Source organism: Cryptomeria japonica, chromosome 11, assembly GCF_030272615.1.
Source record: "Cryptomeria japonica chromosome 11, Sugi_1.0, whole genome shotgun sequence".
Lineage (NCBI taxonomy): Eukaryota > Viridiplantae > Streptophyta > Pinopsida > Cupressales > Cupressaceae > Cryptomeria > Cryptomeria japonica.
The window spans coordinates 219,955,737-219,976,109 of NC_081415.1; the positions used below are offsets into that span (position 1 = coordinate 219,955,737).

A 20,373-nucleotide genomic window follows, 5' to 3' on the forward strand; every position below is an offset into this window, starting at 1 on the left:
TCTGATCATACGATGTACATTCAGCTTCTTGAGGGTGAGATCCTGATTCTTGTGCTATATGTTGATGATCTCCTCATCACAGGTAGCTCATCCTCTATGATTCAACATATTCAATGAGCTTTGATGGACCAGCTTGAGATGACAAATCTCGGTCTTCTGCACTATTTCCTTGGTCTTCACGTGATTCAGTCTTCTGATGGGATCTACATTTACCATCAAAATTATTATCTTGACATTCTTCGGCACTTTGGCATGCTTGATTGCAAGCTTGCTCCCACTCCTTTTCAGTCAGGGGTTGTTTTGATTACTACTTGTCCCACTCCTTTAGTAGATTATACACTTTATAGGCAGTTGGTTGGCAATTTGTTGTACCCGACACACACTCGTCTTGATCTTTCCTTTGTGGTTATCCTTGTCTCTCAATTCTCCCATGATCCTCATGAGAATCATTGGCAAGCTGCTAAACGTATTTTGCGATACATTCAGGGCTCTATTTCTCATGGCATTCACTACACATCAGGGGAACCTCACATTGTTGGCTACACTGACTCAGATTGGGCTGGTGATGTCACTGATCGGAAGTCTACTTCTGGCTTTGTTTTCTTTCTTGGCTCTAGTCCTATCACATGGTCTTGCAAGAAGCAGACTACTCATGCATTATCATCTACAAAGGCTGAGTACCGAGCTAATGTGCTTGCTAGCCAGGAGATCTTATGGCTTCGACTGTTGATGACTGAGTTTGGTTTTCCTCCTAATAGTCCCACTATTCTTTGGTGTGACAATCAGAGTGCTAATCATATTTCCCGCAACCCGGTAGAGCATCAGTGGATGAAGCACGTTGAGCTTCACATGCATTTTTTGATTCTGGATGGTTCTCTCATTCTGGAGTACATTCCCACTGCCAAGTAGGTTGCAGACATCTTCACGAAACCTTTTGCATGGTCGTGCTATCTTCAGTTGCGCTCTATGCTTGGGGTGAAGGAAGTTGTCCTTGGGGGGCCTTTATGAGGCCTTCCTTCCTTCTTCTTCTTTCAGCTTGTTCTTTTATCTCTTTTTGGAGAGGAGTTTTTTCCCACTGGGTTTTCTCCTTTTTCTCTGTTTCATAGAGATTTCATTGTATTTGGGTACCTGATTAGGCCTTGTTGCCGGGACCCATCTTTCTTTCTTTCAGTAGTTGTTCTAGGTTTTAGCTTCTCCCTCAGTCTAGCTTAAGGGGGAGTGTTAGAGTAATTGGGTCTTTACTTGATTAATTAAACAACATTTTTTTAATTATTTAAGTTCCCTTTATCCCTTTTTACACTTAAGCTAACATTAGGTGCATAATAATTAATTCTTTTATTAATTATTATGTGCAAGCCTAGGTTTTCCCTTTTAGGGTTTCTTGACCTATTAGAGGTTATTTTTCTTTTCTTTGTATTATTATCACATTACACATTTTGTGAATATTGAGCTCTCATCTTTTGAGCATATTTTATGTGTATTTGTTTTTCTGTTATTGCTTCCTTCCATCTCCTTATAATAGGTTATTCAACTTGCAGAGATCATTTGGGCTCCTATGGTGTTGTATTTCTCAACTCTCACAGCCTGGTGAGTTCTTTATGGCTCCATATTTGTGTGGCTTGTCATGGTCTTGATAGTACTTCTATTCAAATCTATATCTTCATGGTATAAAGTTGCAATAACTCTCTTTGGAAGTCATTGTGGATGGTTCTGTGTGATCAAAACATTGCTTGACAAGATTGTCTCCATTGTAATCTTAAGATGAAATTTGTTTGGAATATTTTACTATATGTATTTTCAAGTGTGATGGCTCTTTTGTTATTTGGTTGTTCTTTGAATTTTGCAACCGATCTTCTCTTGATTGTGTTGCACTTAGACTGTATTTATAACAGTAACCCCATTAAAGTGTTCACTATACACTGTTGTATAACAGAGTCTCATCAATGTTGCTCATTAATTTTATGACAGAGACTATCCATAAATCATGATCTATTCACTATTTTGAAGGTTCCATTAATTATTTTTGTATTTGGCTTACTATCGTTGCCCTCAACATTTGTTGTCTTGGATCTGAGAGACTGTGACTATCTTTTTACATTCAAACCATTATCTTTGTCTTCTACCTGAGAGATGTTAATGTCTTGTTACCATAAGACTAATTCATGCGTCTTCATGAAGTCCTTTCAAATTTGATCTTTGAGACTACTCTAAAATGTTGATCACTACTCTATTGCAATGACTGTATGAATGACTGTAGTCTTATAACTATCCCATGAAGATGCCATGATTTCTTTGTAGCATTCCCTTTGAATTGATGTTCAAAGTAGCCCCATTTTAGGTTTACAAGTGGCTGCTAATTTCAAAGGCTACTGCTCTTTCTTTCATGATGATACCTATCAAAAATCCATTCACTGCATTTCTTGTTGTCAATAACTATATTGTTCATTGTTGTTGTATCCATCCATTCTTTGCTTTCATATGACTGAGCCTGCCCCTTTTGGTTAAGGTTTTTAGAATTCTTGGAATTGAACAACAATTTCTTGGACTGCAAAAACACATCTCTATGTATGAACTCTATGAAATCTTTGCTTGGCTCAACATTAGATACCACTCTCAGTTCCATATGTTTCTCTATTCATGATTGAATGATCTAGGGGGGGTTTCTTTCTGTGTGTTCTTGAAAGCACTACACTAAATTTTTACTTTGCTTTCAGCTTCAAGATGTAACCTTATGTATCTCAAAACTCTTTGGCTTTAATGTATCCTTGGTTCTTACAACATTTTCACTCCTTTTGATGCGAATATCTTAAGCACCACATATATAACTCATTGTCCTTATGACTTTGAGTGTGTGTTTTGAAGTTGCTCCTATCCTGGAGATCTTTGCACTACCCATTCTTTCTCACTCTTTGATGGCTCTCGACAAGTTTGAGATGATGAATTAATAGTGGCTAGGTCATTACATAGGCACTGTTAACTACCCATTCTTCCTTTTGAGTTGATAGCTCCTTTATACTATATTATCTTTGTACTTTCACTTTATGCTACATAGGCCTTGCACAATAGGGTTGTGGCTTTGTTTAGAATCACTTCTTCATCTTCATATACCTTAGTTTTGATCTTTGTTTGATCTGACCATTGTGTTATGTGTGCTCATGACTCTATATCCCTATTTTTGGACATTTGTGACTATTTTATTTTTAGACAATCATTTGCTCATGAATTGTTGTTTTCCTCTGGTGTTTTAACTATAATGTTGACCCTTGAATTCTGCTATAAGTCTTTGATTACTATTCTTGGAGTAAATCTATGCATTGTTCTTTCACCAATGAGTCTTAAGGCTGCTATCGGTTGCTTCTATCCTAGGTGACCATATTATCACTATGATCTATAGTGTTGATACAAGGCTGCAATCTCATGACATGAAGCAACAACTTTGGAGGTTCCTCACTATATTCTTGCAGCTTGTCATTGTAAAGCTCAAACTGTAAAAAAAATGTTCACTTCCTTGATGGACTGTTTTCTTGATGGTGCAACTGTGAATAAATTTTTGCTTATAGACCACCATGAACTTGAACTTTTGATTCTCTAGTTGTTGCAACAAAGCATGCTGGGCTCAACCCTTGTGGGAGCCACATTTAAACCCACATGTTGTAATTTGATGAAAAATGCCATTACTTTTCTTGTATTTGCATAGTGAACAAACATGTTAGATAAAACAATAGAATTCTGATTTGTTCTTCTATTTTCCTCTTTGATTCATGTAATTATTGCATAACTAATTTTATGCAATATGAAAGTAGATTGTGCATCTGTTGATGATGTGTAAGATTGGATTCAGAATCCCGAGCTCTAACACAATCTCTCTCATCTTCTTGCAGGTATTCCTGGATGGAAAGACAAACTTGCACTAAAGGTACAACATTCAACAATGGGATTCATCATTCCTGGCAATGACGGATCCCTTCTCTATTCTTATGCTTCATTCTCATATGCATTGTTTTCTTTTATAATGCATTTCTTCAGTTATTTCCCACAACTTGTGTGGGACATTGTACCTTTGATATTTATGAATAAAGAAAACAATTCTTTATGTTCCACTGTATATTCTTTGTTGCTTATGAACATGTGTAATGAATTAAGTGCTTTAGTTGATAACATCTTCATTGTATGAGCAGTTAGCATAATCAGATATGCACCCTTCATATTCATAATGTAAATACTGTTCCAACTCTAGTTGATTGAGCTGGAAGAGAAATCAGGTAACAGTACTAACCCCTTGTGTTGTGTGTCTTTGTCTTTGTCTTGTCTTGTATCCTTGCATATGATTACATGAGTTAAGATCCTAAGATTGGGGGCTTGGTTCCTCTAAATTAGTGATGTCTTATCTCCTTGTGATCTCGCTCCTAATTGCTCTTCTCTCTCATCTTTCTACTTTACAGTGAGTATTGCATAGGCTTATACTCCTGTTAAAGTGGGGGCTAAATGTAGTGTTGTAAATTGTAACCAATACAACTCACACCTCATGTTTGTGCTCCTACTAAATAGTGTTTCCTCTCCCTATCCCCTCTCTAGGTCTGTTTTGCCACCCTTTTCCAACATTGATGTCCTGAACACCATTGAGTGGGCCCCATCCTGGAGGTCTCTCCCCATTTTCCTCTATGCTAATCTTATTTGTTGGAGGACCAGGGTGCCTCAAAATGCCTTGGTCCCCCTTCAACAAGCCCTAATTTTAAATGGGGGAGGCCCTTTCTCTCCCTGATGGCATTTGGTCCCCTGTGGCTACACTTAATCATTGGAGTTTGGCCTAATTGGTAATTTACCTAGGGAAACCTATATAAAGGCATCCTATCAATTCATTTTGACATCCATGACATAACTAAAGTATTTGTGTATCCATCAAGGATTCATCATCAATCATTTCAGACATTCAAGGCAACATTTCATCCTTCAAGCATTATGGAGTAAAGTTACATCAATCTTCATGCAAGTATGTGTTTTGGTTAGGGTTTTTCATGTTCATGTTTTTGTCGTGCCATTACATTCAACATTTGTGATTACATTCAAAGAGCATTGCATCATCATCAACAATTGTAGCTTTGAGGGAATAGGTTCAAGAGTTGTATTCTAGGATCCTGACAAAGACGATAATGACAAACATGTTTAGCTTTCGACAAAGTAAAATTTAGAGGACCAGGGCAAATCTATACTACCTAGTTCCAAAAAATCAGGCTAAACCTTTGGGAACATATATTTTAAACATCTTCTTCTATCTAGATCTCAATTTGTGGCTCGGTAGAATATCTATAACGGTCTATTTTCGACAATTTACTTCAATAATTCCTTGTTTTACCCTAATTTCACAATTTGCATCCACTCTTTAATTGGAAAGAGGGGGAAAACACATAACCAATTAATCTAATCAAAATTTCAGCCCTTTCCTTACTTTGATTGTGGCTAGATCTATTAGGTTCACCCCTCTTTCAATGTAGTGGTCCCCAAGGAAAGATTAGTGGTCTTACTATCCTCATTGGTGAAACCCTAATTTTCACCACTATACAGTGAGAAAAAAAATATATAGAATTATTTCAAATTTTTACTCATCTATCACGTGAATATTTTTTTTTAACTTTATCCACTACCTACAACTCCTCTTGATGGACTCCACCTTTTAAATTTCAACAAACCACTATGTTTTACAACCTACACCCACTTCATTTATCCAATTTTAATTTAAAACCCTAGATAAGTAAGAATGAAAAAATATATTTAAATTGGTTCACATTTGTACCCACCTATCACCTAAATACTAGTTTACTTTATTCCACACCTCCAACTCCTCCCTACAAACGTCAACCTTTACCTTTGGACAAAACACTACATGTTTTACAACCTAGACCCACTTCATTTGTCCATTTTTATTTTTAAACCCTAGATAGGTGAGAAATAGAAAAAAAAATTACAATTTGTTCAACTTTTTACTCACCATCACTTGAATATCAATTGTTTACTTTACCCCCCACTGCCAACTCCATGTGAATAAAACCCTACATGTTTTTCAAACTTGCACCCACTTCATTTGTCCAACTTTTTTTAAAACCATAAACAACTATATATATATATATATATATATATATATATATATTCAAATTGGTTAACATTTTTTCTCACCCTTCACTTGGATATGATTTATTTACTCATCCCCATGGATTCCATCCCTTTTCTTTTCAACAACAATTCACAAATTTTCAAAACATGCACTGCTTTCAAAGCCTCCCTTTTTATGTTTGAACAAAATGTCAATACATCATAGAAATACGGATGCATAACATTTGTTTCACTTTGTTGTTTGTTGATTGTATATCCCACCAAAAAGGTTGCCATTATCTTGCCTTTCTATCACTGTCTTTATCTCCATTAGCACATTTCATCGCCATCTTGATGGGTCCTCATATACCTTTTTAGTATGATGTTATGTATGTTATGATGCTTAGACATGTTGTTTTGTAGGGAGAACAACCACATAGGTATCTACCTCACTAAATATATTAAGTTTATTATCTCCCTTGGTGTTTCATGCCACCTATTGCCTCCTTTAATAGAAATCCAACTCACACAGGAAATGCAAGTCTTTGAATTTATGTAATGTTTAAAATTGAAGACAACGCATTCAAGCTTAACAAACCCAAAGAGTACTAATATGTGCCATTTAGGCAATGGTATGAAATATGTGTAAGTAGTTGCACAAGTTCAAAATGGATGTTGCTTTCATATAATTACATATAGTTGCAACTATACTAATCTTAAATTACATTTGAATATCAAGGTTAATGATGTAAAATACATATACCTACGTGTATGGGCACATGCAAGAGAATACGTTGATGTAGATGCATTCAAAGACAAGCACAAGATGCATATCGAAGATGCACTAGACAATTCCATTATATAATTTTTAGCTACATTTTTTTGTGTAGTTCAATTATCTATAATTGACCACTTGTGGACTTTATTGTCTACATTAAATTAAATTTATTTTTTTAAATAAAATTAAAATTTTACAAATCATGAAATGAAATAAAGTGCTTCCATTTTGTACATGTATTACATTAAGCAAACCTGAAGTTTTGAATTTCATTTTATATATATGCTGACAACTCATCCATAATGCTCACCAATAAACTATTACTTAACAAGTATTGATATATTACATAATACAAGTACCAAACATAAAAAAAACTAGTATAAATATCTTAAATATGCCATAATTTTTAATAAATTAAATACATATTTCAATTTAAATCATAACTTGTAGTTGTGATTAAATAAACTACAAAAATATTTGATTGAAAACTACATCATATAATTCACAACTTTGTAAAAAAAATTCCTTACTTTTCACCTCATTTTATATTCTTTTCATTTTTTTTCTACACAACAAACTTATTTATTTATTTTTTAACATATATTTAAAAATAAAATTTATTTCATTTCATTTCAATTTTTTTTCACTTATCCTATATTCTTTTCTTTTTTTTTCTACATACAACAAATTTATTTATTTATTTTTAAATGAATATTTAAAAATAAAAATAATTTCATTTTCTTTTTATAATTTATATTTATTATTAAATATTAATAATATATGAAATAAGTTAACCTGTAAATATCTGTCAAATTTAAAATTAAAAAATAAGACTACTGCTACGTATGTGGGGACAAGGTATGTATGTTGTTTCATGAGTTCAGTAATCATAGGCCATCATCTAAAGCCTTGCGGATCATTGATGGACTCATATCTTCATTTTCAGTTGAGAACAATGCAGCGGGCAGGATAATTTCTGTGCTTCTCTGCTGTGGTGTTGATACAGTAAATGCGATTTCAGTACTTTGAGCTGCTATATAGTTGTTGTACTGCCAATCTGTGATGTAACCAGGGCGAGAAACAATAGGAATTTCTTCTACATCACCAGTCAGCATTGCTACCACTCGAGACATGGGTGGACGCATTGCAGGCAAAGCTTGTGTACAAAGAAGGGCTACTGCAATTAGTCTGAGGACTTCTTCTTCTATGCATGTTGGTCTTAGTTCAGGATCCATCAATTCTAGCAGGCTATTCTGCTCATGCAATTGCCAAGCCTATAATTTGACCAGTAGGCGGGTTCCATTAGTAATGGCTGCACTAGACTAAAATTAAAGTTAATGCATAATTGAAGAAGCTTCACTACACTAGTACATACCCATTCCAGAAGATAGACACTGTTTTGTGGCAAGGTTGTGTCTGTATTGCTTCTCCCGCTCACCACTTCTAAGGCAACAACTCCAAAGCTGAAAACATCAGCTTTTTCTGTGAGGTGACCTCGCATTGCATACTCCGGAGCCAGATATCCTCTTCAAACACAAACACTTGCAATCAGATCATGCAAAAGTAGGCAGGGCAACTTTCAACTGTTTCAAAAGATTAAATATGTACTCTATTTTGATTAATTAGCCCCACAAAATTTAATTGCACTCATACATGTAAAAAAGAAAAAGGGTAAACATTTGTGAGCACATAAACAAGATTGTGACCAGGAAGAATTTATTGTTCACAAAGGATTGTACAACATCAGAACATTATATTGTTTCTCATTAGGTGTAAGGAAACTTCGTCTCTGATAGGTTTCAGAACACTGAAAATTAATACTCAAGGTGATCTTACATCGTGCCAGCAACTCTGGTACTGAAATGACTTTTGGATTCATCAAATAGCTTAGCCAACCCAAAATCTGCAATCTTAGGGTTAAGAGAGTCATCCAACAGGATGTTACTGGGTTTGATGTCCCGATGCACTATTCGGACACTGGATTCCTCATGAAGGTAAGCAAGCCCACGTGCAGTATTAATGCAAATGTTGTGCCGAGTAGGCCAGTCCAAGTGGATTTCAGATCTTTCATTGCCTGCGATTTAGCGCACACAAAGCTCATATATTTGTGTCTATATTGTAAATGAATACAAAGTCAAACAACTCTTCCAAATCAAGTAACTGGGATGACCGTATATTATTACCAAATAAAGCTTGTTCAAGACTGTTGTTTTCCAGAAGTTCGTAGACCAGAATACGATGTTCTCCTTCTACACAGCATCCATGCAATTTAACAAGGTTCCTATGTTGCACTGCAGATATTACAGCTACTTCATTTAAAAACTCGCGTTTTCCTTGCTTGGATTCAGCTGACAGTTGCTTCACTGCTATTAATTTACCATCTGGAAGGATACCCTGTTATAATGCCATAGTCGAGCACAAGGAAATCAGATAAAATATAAGGGGAAGTTTAAGGATAGAGATTTGATTTGTGATTATGGAGAATGTTATGTATGCTCTGTAGAATATATTTGGGTACGCAAATCTAAAACAAGTGAATGCAAATACTGGAACGTATATTAACATACCTTATGAACTACACCAAATCCTCCCTGACCCAGCTTATTTTCTTCATGAAAATTACTTGTTGCATTCTTTATGTCAGCATAGCTGAAAATGTTTGGTTTTGTGTGGAGTCCTTTAAGTGCTGATAAAGAAGCAAGATGTGATGGGTATCAATGCGATTGCCAAATACCTCCAAATTAAAGTCAACCTAATTGAGAGAAAGATATAACTATAATTCATGGAATTTCACCTCCTAAAAGCTCTTGCCATTACCTTCTTGTTCCTGACCACGTGCTTCTAAGGATTTCCGCCAGAAAATGATAAAAATAAGACATATCAAAACAGCAACCATTCCACCGAAAACAATTCCAATCACTGCTCCAGTCTTCATTTTCTTTGGATGGGTGTCCGAATGTGGAAGATCTGAAACAGCTGGCTTGAATTCTACAAGCAAAATAAAGCATTCAGCGGTAAAGATATCTAGGGTTTGCAATGCATGTAATGTTGTAAATTATGTAAATAATTTTGGAGGCGATTGTTAAAAATTGTATTGTAGTAAAACAATGCTCATTTTTATGCAGTGCCCTCATTCCCAATAAAAACATTTTCTGTCTATATCTTGGTTAAATTAATAATAGCAGGATAAAATTCTAGCCATTTTCTTTACCAGGTGTGACACTTATGGCTGATATTAAAGGTCCATAGGTTCCATCTTTTGTAACACAGCATGTTCCCTTCCCAGCCCAGAAAAGATGAATTTCAAGGAAATTTTCTGTCACACTTGTGCTGAAATTTCGATCAACTGCTATAAATGAACCTCCTGCCAGCTTTTGGATGTTGAAATTCGATAATACTTTATTCCCCTACAGCATCAGGGGGCAAAACGTTGTAGAACTGAGGTAACATGCAGAGCTAGTATCTACTCAATGAAAAAATAAAGAATCCAACTGATTGCATGCATTATGATTGTCAAACTAATGTTTTTGATGTCATGCACACTTACACTTTCCAAAAAGAAAAAGACAATAAAAGGAAAAAATTGCAGAAAATAATCTGTAACCCATCTCTCCCCGTACAAAAAGAGGAAATGCATGGACTCGTTTTTCAAAAGGTAGTAGAAATCAAACTATTAAAAAAATGGATTACACATACCTGAACATAAACGTCAAAAATGCGTTTTCCAAGATTCTTCCAGCTTTCTACATCTGTAAATTCTAATTCAGCAAACTGTAGTTCAACTGTATATCGTCCATTTTGAAGCCCTAAACCAAAGTACCTCAGTGAACCGGGAGACAGGCGTGCTGTTTGGTAGAGTTCTGTATTTAATGTTTTTGTAAATTGGGATAGACTGGACTGTGTAAAACTCTCTGCTTCATTGTCAAGAAAATTTCCAGTATTGCTGACTCCCCAATTTTGTGTATCACTTACAGAAAATGAAGCAGCATCAAGTGTTTCGTTATCACTTTCATAATCAATTCCTAACTGAGAAGTAATTTGTGAACCGCCACAATTTATTGCAAACTGAGAATCTGAAAATTTAGAAGTCAAAATGTAAAATCAACAATATCTTCCAGCACTCTTTTGGACAAAGGAAACAAAAAGGCTATTATTTCTTTCTTTTGAGAAACAAACTTCAATATATTACAGTACCAAACTAAACTGAAGGCTTCATTAATAGGAGCAATTGCATCAATTTCATCTTTTTAATTGTTCTCGGTCATGCAAAAATGGCTGATTTTTATTTTGTTTCCCAGAAAGAAGTGGCCAATTTCCTCCTAAAATGCTTATTTTTCCTCTTCATCCTTATTCAATCCTTTGGATGGAGAAAATAGTTTAAGTAAAGATGAAGATTCAAGGTGCATAATTATTTTCTTTTGCGACAGAAAAAGAAGCATTTGATCCTTGTGGCCACAATTCTGGAGATTTTGGCAGAACTCAAGTCCTGCAACTCTCTTTACTTGGAGTCTGTAGAAATGTGGAACACAAAGACTTTATACTAAAATGCACCGTGAAAAAACTTGTGAGTATGAAATCCTAAAATGAGATCTGAGGTGCACTCCAAAGAGAATTCTCTGGATATTTTTGTTGCTCACTGGTTCCAGTCAAAAAAGTTTTAGCCAAATGAAGAAGATAACGACGAAAATGGGAAAATACAGAATAGCTTTAAATAAGAAGTATTTAGAACCCTTTTTTATCAGCTGTAGAATAATCAGACAAAATTAAAATGGAAATGTATATTATAAGGTTCTACTCAGACAGGAAAAGAGATTTTGAAGATCTTTACAGTTTTGCGATGAATATTAAGGAAGCAAGTCCCTTGGACTGCTTCTGCAAGTGCAAATTCCAATGACTCTGGAGACATTGGGAAATCCTAGCAACCCATATTCTTGTCCCATTTTCCAGTTAAAGCAAAAGAACTTTGGCAGATGTGTCAGAGACTGAAATAAAAAACCATGTAGAAGCGTCATGTCCTCGCCATGGCAACCATACTTGCACCCTCTCTAATAAGAGAAAATTGTCTTGTTTCAAGACTTGACAATTTTCTGAAATTCAAATCGAACCTAAACATCAATCTAGCCTTACGTTAATATAAAGAATGACATATACACAGCAGTCAAGACATATATAATTGTTATTGAAGAGTGATCTTTTAAAATTATTTAAAAAGGAAAGGGTTGGTGGAGCTGATTGTTCCACCTCCTATCAATAATTTTCCAGATGGGATCAAATTTGAGGCTGCCCCCTTTAGTATTTGAATTTTTTTGGAAAAGTAGAGATTCTTGAAAAAACAGTTAAAAAATCAATAAATTTTGTCAAAAAATGGTATGAAATCTTGTTCATTGGACTCTAAGTTAATTTAGACTAATTAGGAAAGGCCATTATTGATTTTTTATTAACCTAGATGCAATAAAAAAGAAATAAAATGTTTTAAAAATCATAGAAAAAAAATCAGAAAACCTACCTGGGAATTCGATTTTGCTTCGAAATACACTTCAAATCTGCTCCAAATCCACTTCTAATTGACTAAAATTGATGCAAATCACATTAGAAAGGCTTGGGAGGGTGTTTTTCCTATTGAGCAACAAACTAGAACACAAAAAATGAAATTGTCCCTTTTTGGATGTCCTTGGCTTTTACACCCATGTTCGCGAGTTTTTAGCATGGATTCGTCAAGTTTTTGGCATGGATTCGTCAAGTTTTTGCCAAAAACTCGCCAAAAAGTCTGAGTTTTTGGCAAAAACTCAATGAGTTTTTTTGGTGAGTAAATGGCAAGTTTACTCGACAAGCCAGAAACTTGCGAGCTTTTCACTACTCGTCAAGTAGTCCATCTATGCTTCCATGGATAGGAGGACTTGAATGAAAGGCAAAAAAAGTGGGTAAGCAAATTAAAAGCTTATGGTTTTGATATTAAATATGTAAAAGGGAAGAAAAATGAACTAGCATATACCTTATCTAGGAAACCAATTTTGTGTGCTATATTTGAGATTTCAGCAAATTGAAAATTCTATATTTTAGTTGAGTACTCTAAGAACACTTTTGCATGTGAGATTATGGATGGGACAATCCAAGATCATCAATTTAAGGTTATTGATGAGATCATCTACTACAAAGAATCTATTCGATTCCTAGATAAAAAATAAAGATAAAGATTATTAGGTTTATTCATGATACTCCACTAGCAAGCCATCAAGGATACTTCAAAACTTACAGAGAGGTGAGAGAAATTTTGTGTGGACGAGGTTGAAGGATGATGTTCCTAGGCACATTTGAGTGTGTGTTGTTTACGAATGAAATAAATCTGAACATACTTTTCCAGCAGGTTTATTGCAACCCCTACTTATCGCTCATTAGAAGTGGGAGAGTATATCAGTATATTTCATCATAGGGATTCCTAAGATGCATGATAGATATTGCATTTATGTGGTGGTGGAAAAATTGATTACGTATGCATATTTCTTTTCTATATCACCAGAATATAAGGCACCACAAGTTGTAGATTTGTTCTTTAGGGAGGTGTTTAGGCTTCGTGGATTTCCTAGAAACATTGTTAGTGATTGGAATAGTAGATTCCTCAATGTGTTTTGGTAGCTCTTTAGATTAGTGAGTACAAAGTTGACATCGAGCACAAGTTATCACCCACAAACATATGGACATAAATAAATAGTAAGCAAGTGGGTGGAAGGGTACTTAAGAAATTATGTGGTTGGTCATTAGTAGGCTTGGATAAAATGATTGCATCTAGGTGAGCAGTGTTATAACACCACTTATCATATGAGTATAGGCATACACCTTTCAGTCCTCTATATGGGTATGATGCCACCACTTTTGTGGACTTAGTTATTGCCGATAGCGGAGATTCTTAGGACAAAGATTGGGTATAGGAACAATAGAATATTATGAGCCTCTAAAATAGAAAATCTAGCGTACTTGAAACCAACAAAAGGTGTATGCAGATAGGCACAAGGCAAAGAGTACATTTGAGGTTGGAGATATGGTATATTTACAATTGCATCCTTATAGACAATCCTCACTTAAGAGGAGTGGTGTGCAAAAAGATTGAAACTCGTGTTCTATGGCCCTTACGGGATTATTCAAAGGATTGGAGAAGTTTTATATGAGTTGAAGCTACCAGAGAATGCTAAGATACACAATGTATTCCATTTATATTGCCTCAAAAAGGCATTGAGATAGCACATTATACTCTCTGCAGAGTTGCCACTATTTGATGAGAAGGGAAAACTAGTCCTAATTTCAAAATTCATTGTTAATGTTAGAAGAAGCTCAAGGACAAGAGTATTCAAAAGTATTTAGTTAGGTGGAAGGATTTACCTATAAAAAATGCAACATGGGAAGGAGAGCATATTCTTTAACACCCAAATCTACAATTGTTTGAGGACAAGCAATTTTGGGAAGTGAGGATTGTAATGTCCCCTTCTTTGACTTACACATTTGGGAGAATTCCATTACCCTATTTTATTCCTATAAGATGATTTAGAGAATTAGAAAAAGAATATTTTAATTAGTTAAGTTGTCTTAAGATTTACTTATGTCAACAACAAAAATAAAATAGTCACTTTATGGGGCCAAAAGGTCATAATTTTAATAAAAGTGAATTTAAAATTATAAATTCTTGAAAGTTCCCAGGGAAGTTATAGAAGACGAATGAAGGAGCTCATTTTCATGTTTTTGACATTTTATTTCTCTTATTTTGCAAGTTTGTAATACAAGTTCAACTTCAAACCCTACGATGAAAACTCTAGAGGTATTTGGCTTTGGGAATGAAGATTTCCTCCTAGTCGAATGAATGGTGGATTGACACAATTGAGTATAATGGATGAATAATTTATTAGAGGTTTGAAAGGTAACAATGAATTATTGTTTTATCTGGTTTATAGATAAAAAAATATATTCAATGGCTTTCATTCTTAGCACCATCTTCTATAAGCATTAGATGATTGAGTTGGATGCCATAAATTAAGAGAGGTTGCTAAAGATGTATTTGTGGGCTTGAAAGTATAAATCCATTGAGGCATGGTAGTGTGTCCTTACTGGTCGTAGCCCTCATAAACATCTAGATGCAACTTTTGGGACTAAATTTAGAACTCCTCTAAAGACTTTATGTTGGCCACTCTAGGTCACTACAAGCCACTAAGGTGGCATGAGAATTGCAAGGTATTAAATAGAAGATTTGGGAAAGCCATGGCATCTTGGAAATTTCTTTAAGGCTATCGCATACCATTAATGAGGGCAATAGTTCCAAATATCATGTATGATGTAGACCTTGGAGGCTTCTTTTCTAGTCGATATCATTCCCAAAAGGTTGACATGAGGATTGGCAATGATTTTGAAAGGGATGTGTGGAATAATGTTGTTGTTAGGAGTTCAAGTGTTGTCTTAGAGTTCATAGCTTGATTGGAAGTGTGGTGCTAGTTTGTGAAATAATGCATTTTGTCATAAACACATTCACATATGTTGTAATATGAGATCAAAACTTGAAATATTCTATTTTTTGTATGTTGATATCCAAACCAGCAAATTGCAATTATTTCCATATATTTTTCACTAATTTTGAATGAATGACAATTGTTCGTTTTAATGTCTCAAATCAATTAGTGTTTATTGGGATGAGTTTATGATGGACAATTGTTCTAAAATTCTCTAACAATACTTCATATTCAATTGCATACAAAATGTTTGATAAAATACCTATGTCAAAAATTGTGAAAACTGCAATATTTTGTTTTAAAAAAATAGCCTAGTATATTACAACATATAGATAACATTATTTCTTGTAGTTGAATAGACTTTGTGTAACTTGTACTTTAATAGTTATAGTGATATTGGCATTATGGATTCTAGAGACTATAGATAATTGACTAACATTGATAACTATATTAAATTTTAGAATTGGTATTTGATGAAAGTAAACCTTTATTAAACCATTTATTGACAGGTTAATAACAAATGTTACCATTTTCTTATTCTTACATGTTCTCTATTTGTTTCAATGTCTATGAAACATATTAGCTAAGTTGTCAATTCAGGTATGGGTGCGGGTACATGGTACAAGGTTTTGTACAGTGGTATGGCTAAAAAAAATTCCTTGGGCACGGGTATGGGTACAAGAACATATACATACATACATATATATATATATATATAGAGAGAGAGAGAGAGAGAGACACACACACACACACACACATATACATACAGTGGTATGGCTAAAAAAAATTCCTTGGGCACGGGTATGGATACAAGAACATATACATACATACATATATATGCATACATACATACATACACACATATATATACACATATACATATACATACATAGATATATATATGTGTGTATAAGTATGGCTACTAGGGTTGCCCCCATGGTTTAGTGGTAAAAGAATGAGAGTGTTAATACTCCCACGACAGGTTGAACCCTTGGAGGGACGGAGGAGGAAGGTAAGGAGAGCAAAATGGAAGAACGGTGGTCGGTGACAAAATTGATCGGCGACGATAGCAAAGACGGTAGTCGTGGTCTTGATAGTGGCAGTACAGGGGCGGAAGAGATTAATGCGAACAGTTAAGCAATAGAGACAAAGTTGATGCTGGCTGCCCGGATAGTGGGAGATATAAGTGGTAGAGGCTGTGGTGGTAGATTGTTGCGGTGGGAGATATAAGTGGCAGAGGTTGTGGTGGCAGGAGGTGTAGGTAAGATGGTAGGTGGAGGAAGACTGGTGGTAGAGGAGGGGGAGAAGACGTTGGTTGAGGAGGAAACGCTAGTGGTAGAGGAGGAAGAGGTTCATGATGTAGGAGGAGAAGAATGTGAAAAAGGTATAGAAGGAAGACGTGCATTAATGCTGAGGATGAGGCCTTCCATTTGTGGCTTCACTTGAGCTAGGGCCAGGCTAAAAATCCTAGTACTTCACCAATCGAAAAAAAGAAGTATGACTACTAATATGAACTGATATTCTGTGTTGGTCATAAAATAAACTACTGCAACAACCAAAAAGTAAACCAAACTACATAGAGAAGAAGTATTGAAAGGCCCAACATGAGATATACCATTGGAAAATGTAGTAAGGTAGATTTCAGGTCTGATAAGAACTGTAACACATTGCAGATAAGTCAGAACAGCTAGAAAAATCACTTGAAAGTCAACAAATCATTCCCACACACTTCAAAATAAAAATAGGTTGATTCAACCCACCAAAACAACTTCAAACTTCAGAATAACATGTTGGATGAAGTATCTATCAATTTGATAACTGAAATTAGATATGTGCAAGTCTAATCTAGCGTTGGTACTTGGTACAATAGGTATGGCTCCTCAAAATTTCTTCATAACTCCTCATAAATCACCAAATCTTGATACCAAAAGGATTAGGAAGTGTTTGGAGGGTGTTAGAATTTCCAAACAATAGAGAATAAGGCCCACAAACTAAGCACTTCTACTAGCAAACATCAAAGCTTTTTCATGTGTCATGGTAGGACCTGTATCAAACCGTAGAACCTAGTTGGAGCATGATACAATCCAAAATAGAAATAAGACTTTCTTGGAAGGTCTACACACTGTAGGAAAAACTCAAGAAAACCCACTCCAAATAGCAGAGATTAATAATTCATCATCATCAAATGCATCCATTCCCAATTGGTATGTCCTAGGCAAGCTATATGACTCGTATGAGAGGTTCAACTAGCACCAAAACACTTCAAAATATCCTTGAAAGCTAAACACTCACAATCACAATGCTATCAATCCAATATAACTTTAAAAATACATTAAATAACTCCATCTTCAAAACAACCAACTTGAATTACATTTGTAGGCACAACTGTAACTTTTGAATAAAATTACCAAGACAAGCTATGAGGGTTTTCATCCTCAAAACCAATGATCTCAAGAGGGTTTTCATCATCAAGATATTAGGAGAACACAGGTTCTTTCTACAATAAAAACAATTTTCATAACATGGCTAGCCTCTAGAATGAGCCCTCGGTCCCTTTTTATAACAAATCTAAAAGGAAAATAATAATAGTAATTCCTTTTTTCATTCACAAAGTACTTTTTTCAAAATGAATAATAATCCAATGTGCAAAAAGGCCCCCTTTCCTATCCATCTCATTTGATGCACAACTTATAACACCTTTTGAATAAATAATTTCACTAAGTTGCCTTTTTAATATTTTCACCATTAGACAACTTAAGTTTAAAAAAAATTAATATTTCAATAAATTGCCCAAGTTGCAAAAAGTACCAAAATGACATAGAAATGTAATTATGAGCATACTAAAATGTTATTGAAGACTTATGATGATGATCAGAAGCAACTGGGTTATTGTCTAAAAATAGTAAACTTCTCCAAGAAGTTTGGAGAGTTCCCAATAGATCAGAAATTAATTCTAAAAGCATAAACAGGCTCACCAAGATCAATTGAGCTCAATTCCAAGAACAACACCCCTATTAGTTTGATCCCACACTCTCCAAAGACTTTGGATTTCTATCTTATTTACCAATTAGCCTACGTGAAAACTCAAATATAAACTAATTGTCCACAAATTGATTAAGCTTGAGAAGGGTCCATTACATTTCTCTAACAAGTTTCTTAGGTGCAACAACAAAATTGGTCAAGTTGGGTTTATTTTCAATGAGAAAGACATACAATTTGATGGAGCATAAGAGAGATCTTAGTTAAAGAATGGAATTTCTTGTAATACCCAAGAGTTTTGTGAGCTTCATTAGTAAGTGGATGCCTCTTCATTAGGACTTTGGGGATTAGTTAGTCTCAGTCTTGAATATTTACCTCTCTTTTTTTGTTGATGATTTTGATATCAAACCCACAAATTTGTTTAGCTACCTAATATGGGAGCAAAAGCCTAAGTTTGAAACCTCTTCAACCAAGGTCACTTGAGGCATTATCTTGACCTCTCCCTTATAGTTTTGGGACCTTGCACATGACAAGAATTGATCCTTGGTGGGATCATTTGAAACCATTCAACTTCACCAATAAACCAATGGCCCATTGACTATCTTTAGTTATTATTGTTGTATAGAGGAAGTAAATGAATTTTCAATATCTTTTTGAAATTGAAACTTGAGATTGTTGTTAAGATATTGGAAATAGATGCACAAGCAAGCTTACAATAAAAAATAGAATAGCCTTTGGTTCAAATAAGAGTTTTAAATTATTCCTTATGTACTTTCACTTTCTTTTAGCATGTATTATACATGGAAATACTTTAGCCTAAATATAGATTTACAATTTTTAAAAGATAAGTGAGACTAGGACATTAAAAAAGTTAATACATTTTGGCATTAAAAAGAGTGGTGTTTCCATATTCAACCGCATGCCCAAATTCATAGCATTAAACAAGGAGCATACGGTGTAGCAAATGTATTGATGTTGCTTGTGCAATGCAATGTCCCTTGTTGTAAATGCCCTAGTTTTTTGCCCTAAATGACAATTTCAAGTAACTTACCTACTAGAGTTAGGAACATAAACTTAATCATAAGATATCTCTAATTTATTGGGGAAATTCAACCATAGAGAAGCTAGGATAAGGTGACTCGATAGGGTGTCCTAGAGATCCCTAGGACCAAGAGTGGATATACCATCCCTCTTGGCCTCATGTGTCTTGTACCATCCATATGAGGTGGTGTACCTAGTGAGGTGTCCTATAACCATCCCCTCAATCTTGTCACTTCTATCCTACTTCCCATGATTGAACATTCTTAATGAATTTATTTACCACGATAGAGAGCATGAGGAGCATTCTCAATAGGGTTCCTTAAAAGTTCATCCTTTCTAAGCCCAAAGGCAATACCCTTTGTAACCCTTTGACCCCATGGGACTCCCCAATCCTATACCATGAGGTGGCGTACCTAGAAGATGACCCCATCACCATTCCCCTTTTTGTAATTCCCTAATTTCTCTACCATGGCTGACTTTAATAAAAAATCAGTACATATAAAGAATCCAATATTATGTACCAGTTCTTCCCCCTTTGGCCTGGGTCCGGGTCCTGGTTCATACCTAGTCCTAGTTCGGCCTGGGTTCGACCTGGGTTCCACCCAGGTCCTTCCCAGGTGGTCGGAACCCATCCACCTGGGAAGGACCCGGCTGGACGCAGGACCCACAGGGAACCCGACCACCTGGGAAGGACCCAGGTCGAACCCAGGAGGACCCGCGTGAACCCAAGCTCATGGGTTCCCAAAAACAGGGCCCACGAGTCAAAAGACAATAAAAAAGACTTTTTAAAATAGGTTTTTAATAATAAAACCCTAATTCGCCCCTTTATGATGCATTTCATGCATCAAAACATTCGTTCAACTCATTCTATTTGCATTTTTTAAGATTTTTTCTCTTAAGCCAGGTTTCTTAGTTTTTGCAATTTTCTTCGAAGGTGGAGACTATGAAGATGTGAGACACGCATAAAAGGCGTAGGAATCACTGGAGAAGAAAGATTTA

At 35.2% G+C, this 20,373-nt stretch overlaps 1 protein-coding gene across 8 annotated transcripts in view; it reads right to left on the minus strand.

Moving 5' to 3' along the window:
* Window positions 1–7,655: 7,655 nt before the first annotated feature.
* Window positions 7,656–20,373, minus strand: part of LOC131053379 (probable LRR receptor-like serine/threonine-protein kinase At1g56140) — a 118,941-nt gene continuing 106,223 nt past the window's right edge. For all 8 annotated transcript variants that reach the window (XM_057987979.2, XM_057987977.2, XM_059214305.1 and 5 more), the window contains 8 exons: window positions 10,562–10,938; window positions 10,077–10,272; window positions 9,683–9,853; window positions 9,433–9,551; window positions 9,049–9,259; window positions 8,702–8,939; window positions 8,241–8,391; window positions 7,656–8,139 (listed from right to left, as the gene is read on the minus strand). In XM_057987979.2, coding sequence (XP_057843962.2) covers window positions 7,753–8,139; window positions 8,241–8,391; window positions 8,702–8,939; window positions 9,049–9,259; window positions 9,433–9,551; window positions 9,683–9,853; window positions 10,077–10,272; window positions 10,562–10,938 — 1,850 coding nt within the window. In that variant the 3' untranslated portion in view covers window positions 7,656–7,752. The remainder of the gene's footprint in view (window positions 8,140–8,240; window positions 8,392–8,701; window positions 8,940–9,048; window positions 9,260–9,432; window positions 9,552–9,682; window positions 9,854–10,076; window positions 10,273–10,561; window positions 10,939–20,373) is intronic.